Genomic DNA, 6,171 nt, shown 5'->3' with positions numbered 1-6,171 from the left:
ATATATATATATATATATATATATATATGTGTGTGTGTGTGTGTGTGTATGTATGTATGTATATATGTGTGTGTATATGTATGTGTGTGTATCACCAAAATCCTCAATGATACTGCAATAAAAAGCATTTACAATTAAATCAATGAAGGTATTTTAAATGATTTCTGTTTCTCATTCATTCGCTCACTCTCTATGTATATCTTTCGTTTATAATAGAAAAAGAACTACACTGCACTTTGGCCATATGTTCTAATGTCTGTTGATTTCTTCTGTTCTATTTAGCTAAACGTCAATATGATAACTGGGGTGCTTGGTCTCCCTGTACAGTTTCTTGCGGAACAGGTGTTTCAAAACGTACCCGAAAATGTCTTCTCGCGAAGTGTTACGCCAATACAGGAGAAAACAAAACGTGTAACACACAGCCCTGTCCAAGTAAGGAAACGTTTATTGGAAATAATACTATTCTTTCACTTTTGCTTTTATCGTTTACATGAAATCTAGAGTTAATAATTATACCAAGAACAAACTTTGTAAATTAAGTATTTGAAATCAAATAGGTATGGCATTAATTATGACCGACTTTTAATATCTTGCCGTGATTACTTTTGCTTCGCTTTGTAATTTCTTCCCAGAACAAAAACTGTTATTGTCTTTTATCATCACACAAATGAGTAAATACTATTATATTACAGCGCTATGAGTAAATAATATTATTATCTTATAGCGTTATATAATTTATCAAGCAATAACATTAACTTTAGCCTCATACATATGATCAAACAACAGTATTATGCTATAGCATCGTACAAATGAGCAAACAATATCTTTCTTGTTTATTGTCAAACAAATGAGCAAACAATCCTTTAATTTATAGCGTCTTACAAATTACCAATCAAATACAAGGCTGTGAACTGCCAGAATCGTTAGCACGCTGGGTAAATTGCTTAATGGCATTACGTTTCGAGTTCAAATTATGCCGAGGTCGACTTTGCTTTTCATCCCTTTGGAGTTTGATAAAATAAGTACCTGTAAAGCACTGGGCTCGATGTCATCCACTTATCTCTCCCCTGAAATTGTTGGCCTTGTACCAAAATTTGAAACCAATATTATTATCCTATATAAAGGCGGTATGCTGGCAGAATCATTAACACGCTGCTCAAAAGGGTTAGCAGCATTTGGTCCGTCTTTATGTTCTGTGTTCAAATTCCGCCTAGGAGACTTGCATTTAATCATTTCAAGATCGATAAAATGATTATCAGTTGAGCCCGGGGATCGATGTAATCGCCTTATCCCGTCGCTCGAAATTACTGGTCTTGTACCAAAATGTGAAATGAATACAGCGTTTTACAAATATTCGAGTGACAATACTATTTTTAAGCATCATATAAACGATCAAATAATACTTTCATCTAATTGCGTCATAGAAATATGAAACATTACTATCTTGCAGATTCATACAAATTAGTGAAACATTACTATTACTCTAATGGGTAAGAGAAATAAATGATACTATTATTTTATCGTGTTACACAAAGAAGGAAAGAGAATTATTCTATCACCTCATACAAATGAGTATCAGTACTCATTAAGAAAACCTCGTTCGTTTATGAGGCAGAATGCATCAAAGAATGCATCATCCCAAATATCTTCGCCTTTTAGAAAGATAACGTGCGATTTTATGGAATTTTGGCAGCTAATTTTAGCTAGTCAGGGTATCACATTGAGACTTACATGTTAGTTTGCCGTTACTGAAATACACATAAAGGATGTAATGGAATCGATGGTTTTGTGGTTATGTAAGAAATCCTTATTGACCAAAGATATCTTGGGGAAAAAAAAACCCTTAGTTTTTGTTGTTGCTATTTAACACCAGTCCATTCTGCATTCTGCAAGCATTATGATCAAAATCATACCAGTCGCAGTAGAGATGTCTTGTGCTAAACTATCTATTATAAAATCAATTGTTTTTAGTTGACAGAGTTGTGATGTTAGGGTGATTTAACTACTCTTTCTAGTAGGTCAAGTCTCATATTTAGATTCTTTCGAATTCTAGGTAATTTTATGCTGATGACATCTTTTATAACTAATTGGCGAAGAATGGAGGCACGTGGCTTAATGATTAAGGAGCTGTACACATGATGGCGAGACAGAGGTTTCGGTTCCTGGGTCGGGCGATGCATTGTATTCTTAAATGAAACGCCTAGTTTCATATTGCTACTATGCACTCAACTGGCAAAAATGAGCAATCGTGCGACGAACCGGTGTTCTGTTCAGGAGGGAATATATATGTCATGGAATCCGTGACGGTAGCCTTATGGGCCTTATTTTATGTTTTTGAATTAGCAGGGTCGTTAGAGCATCAGATTGAATGATTTGTGGCCTTTGCTCTGAGTTCGTATCTCACCGAGGTGAACTTTATTCTTCATTCCTTTCGGGCCTGATATTTATAGAAATAATCGAGGATGATGAATTGGTGAAATTGTAAATGTCAGTCTTGTGTTATCAGTTCTGAGACGGTGAGTTTTGAGTTCAAAGTCATTTGAGGTAAACCTTGTCTTTCATTTCTTTCGAGTCCGATATATAAAGTACCAATGGAAGAGTAGAGGATTAACAGAATTGTATGACAGCCGGTCAAGGTATCTCGTGGTATTAATTCAGAGACTGAATTTTTTGGTTAAATTGCATCTCCTGTCGCCGAAAAATAAAATAGGAAAGGAAATATACAGCATCACTTCTATCAGAAGAACTGACAGACAGATACTATCAGTAATAGAAAAAAAAACACATAAAAAAATAATAGAAATTTAATTTATACAGTTCGATCGAAAGATCGATTGTCATCATACGATACAACTTATTAATTATATGAAATTTTATATTGCAGCCATGCCCCCAACAACAACGCCGCCAGGTAAGTAAGCACATATTATATAACCATGATGTGTAGGCAAATTGATAGGTAATTGAAGAACTTAAGGCTAAATTCCAAACAATATAGTAATTTTATTTTACTTTTCTTACATTATCTGTTAAGAACCTCGGGTGTTCACTTTAACTCCGACTTTTAGTACTGAAAAAGTTAAATACCAGTAAAATAATCGAACAATTCTATCGCTTGTATGCTTTTTATTACCTAACAAAGCATTATTCCGAAAGAATTCATAGAAGAAAAAGATACCATGACATTCAAATGGTATCTAGGTAAATTGCTCCAAGAAATACTAGACAAACTATCAATACTCGGATATATCTCTGCAAAAATCTGTCTATTTGCATGGGCTGTGTTGTGATGTCTTAAAACATGACTTAAAAGACAACTTCAGGTAGTGCTCTTAAGTGTGACATTTCCTGGGTCAATAAAGGCCAAAGCATGTCTAAGTTATCTCGGAATTATGGAAACATTATATTTTTTTACTCTTCTATAAGTATCGGGTGCACTTATTTTGTTCTTTCGTGATATCACTTATAAACATCTTACACTTACAGATAGCCAGACAGATACGTACATAGATAGATATATAGATAGATAGATAGATACATACATACATACATACATACATACATACTAAATTTAACACTTTCATTCTTTTGTGTAGTTATCCAAGACTGTAAAGACAATCCTCTTGATATACTTTTCTTGGTGGATTCATCCGGAAGTGTCGGTGCAGCCAATTTCAAGACAACTCTTCGATTTGTGAGCAGTTTCGTAGATAGCTTTGAAATTGGTCCTAAACGAGTTCAAGTTGGAGTTACGACGTTTGATAACGTTGTGATGCCAAAAATTAAACTTAACCAAATATATAACAAACAAGCTCTTAAAAATGCAATTAATAATATCCGTTATCATGGCGGAGGAACTTCAACTGACAAAGTTTTGGCGTTTGCCAGAACTTCAGGTTTCTCTCCACAAAACGGTGGGCGTAAAAATGTCACGCAGGTAAGAAATTTGACTTATTCTCATTTTTATATTTTCAATTGTTATTTATCATTTTGTCGTATATCTTGCCTTAATGTGGAAACCTAATGTCCCATGCTGTTTCAAAGTCGAGTTTCCCTTTTATAGCATTAGAAATATTCTGTTGTTTTGAATTGTTTGAAAAATAAACTTTCAAAGTTGCTCTCCAATATTATGTAATTACACTTTGAATACATACTGACCACAATAGTGCTTAGAATAATTATCTTACTATGCTGTTTTTATTGTCCTTGGCGCTTTAACTCCTAAGCGCGTGGCCAAGAGGTTAGGAAATTGCACTTACGATCGTTAAATAGCGATTTCCTGACAGGAAATCTTCTTGATCAGAACAATTTATTTTACTTAGCTTCAGTCCACTCATTTGTAAATGCGTTCACTTACACGTCAAGGAAAACGGGTTAAGCTCTGGTTTTATGAGTTTGATCAATCACGTTATTTCTTTTTTGTATAAGTGAAGAAGTACCAAATGCCTTTAAGAAAGTAAGAACCAAGAAAAATCCGTTAACTAGTCTTCCTGATAAGATAGTTCCTGAAATATACATTAGAGGGCCATCTCTAGTCTTCATTAGTGAATTGCCTGAATTGTTTAACTGGTGGATAGTACTCATAGGAACATTAATATCATAACTGCAAAGCGTAGAAGTGGTAAAACACGCTATACAAAAATGTTGTTGTTAGTGTTGTTTAGGCGCAGATAACCTTTAATCTTGTAGATATAAGGCATGACAGCCATGACTCTTTCTCTTATTTTCAGACATTAAAAAAATTCTAAACTGTATGATTATCTAATTATTTGTATTTCTAAGACGGTAGAGAGAACTCATCGGTTCTTTCTAGCAGATTGTGTTCATTCCATGTACATATATTTCCAAGCGTGTGGTAATCTTTGTTTTATGTAATCACTTCTCCATCTTTAAATGTTTGAACCGAAAAAAGAAATATTTGACACTGTAGTTAATTCACAGATTTATCGACGACATTTACTTTTAAACTATCTATGGTTTATTTTGGTATTTGAGTAGCGCTTATCATCATACTATTCTTGACATTACACACTAGAAGTGAAATAATTGGTGAAAATAGCGGCCTGGTTTCAACACTTGTTTCTTCTCGCATCTGTTATTAAGCGTCAATGGCGCCAGTTAGTAAAACAAAACAAGGGGAGAAAATATATTTAAAACACTGAATTGCTAATGGCTTTTCTTATAAAAATGTAGGCAGATCTAAATGTCTCTAAATCTGAAAGAATTGTTTGTAAGATTAAAAATACCTCGTACTTTAGAAGCAAATTCTCCTTCGTATCAATTTCATGGCTTCACGTCATGTTCAGGATAACTAGAACACAAAGAAGCAAATCTATCTCAACCAAATTACTAAAACAAATTAGAAGAAACAGCGATTTACGAGAACAAAGGTACAAAGAGATGAAACCAATAACCCTAAAGTTAGAAGCTCAAATATTATTGAGTTAAGTTTTGAATTTGAATATTAATGGTAAAATAGCCCTAAAGTTGAAGCTGGAATATCAATGGTTTACCTTTTGAATTGTTAGGTTGTTGTTGTGCTAACAGACGGACAATCAAGTAATAGAGCATTTACAAAACGTGAGGCGAACCTTATCCACGGAACAAACATACAAGTATTTGCCATTGGGATTGGTAAAGGCATTAATCGTAACGAACTGAATTCTATCGCCTCTACCCCTGATATGGTTTCAACTGTAGGAAACTTCAACGAATTAAAGAAAATCCAAGACAAGCTTCATACACAAACATGTACAGGTAATATAGAAGTGATTCTAGTACATCAACAGTTCTTTTATTAACATCGTTTCCTACATCTTCTCTCAATCTTTCTTCCTGTTTCTATTGTACCTGTATTTCAAAGGGCCAGCCTTGTCATACTCTGTGTCACGCTGAATCTCTCCGAGAACTACGTTAAGGGTACACGTGTCAGTGGAGTGCTCAGCCACTTGCACGCTAATTTCATGAGTAAGCTGTTTCGTTGAGTGGGTCAACTGGAACCCTCGTCGTTGTAACCGACGGAGTGCCACGATACACACAGACACACACACATATATATATGTATAAGTTAAAATTAAAGATTAAATTTAAGTTTAAAATTTAAACTGCGTTTTGCGTATGTCCTTAGTAGTATGCCGACAAAGCATACATACATACACAAACACATATATA

The 6,171-nt window shown here is 34.2% G+C and overlaps 1 protein-coding gene across 1 annotated transcript in view; it reads left to right on the top strand.

The window, feature by feature from the left end:
* LOC106875429 (uncharacterized) overlaps window positions 1-6,171 on the top strand; it is a 165,297-nt gene that overhangs the window by 16,980 nt on the left and 142,146 nt on the right. The window contains exons 4-7 of the mRNA XM_052967659.1: window positions 283-432; window positions 2,885-2,911; window positions 3,597-3,937; window positions 5,529-5,757. Of these exons, the coding sequence (XP_052823619.1) occupies window positions 283-432; window positions 2,885-2,911; window positions 3,597-3,937; window positions 5,529-5,757 (747 nt within the window). The remainder of the gene's footprint in view (window positions 1-282; window positions 433-2,884; window positions 2,912-3,596; window positions 3,938-5,528; window positions 5,758-6,171) is intronic.

Source organism: Octopus bimaculoides, chromosome 4 (genome assembly GCF_001194135.2).
Source record: "Octopus bimaculoides isolate UCB-OBI-ISO-001 chromosome 4, ASM119413v2, whole genome shotgun sequence".
Classification (NCBI taxonomy): domain Eukaryota; kingdom Metazoa; phylum Mollusca; class Cephalopoda; order Octopoda; family Octopodidae; genus Octopus; species Octopus bimaculoides.
This window is presented reverse-complemented; position numbering and strand designations above follow the sequence as displayed.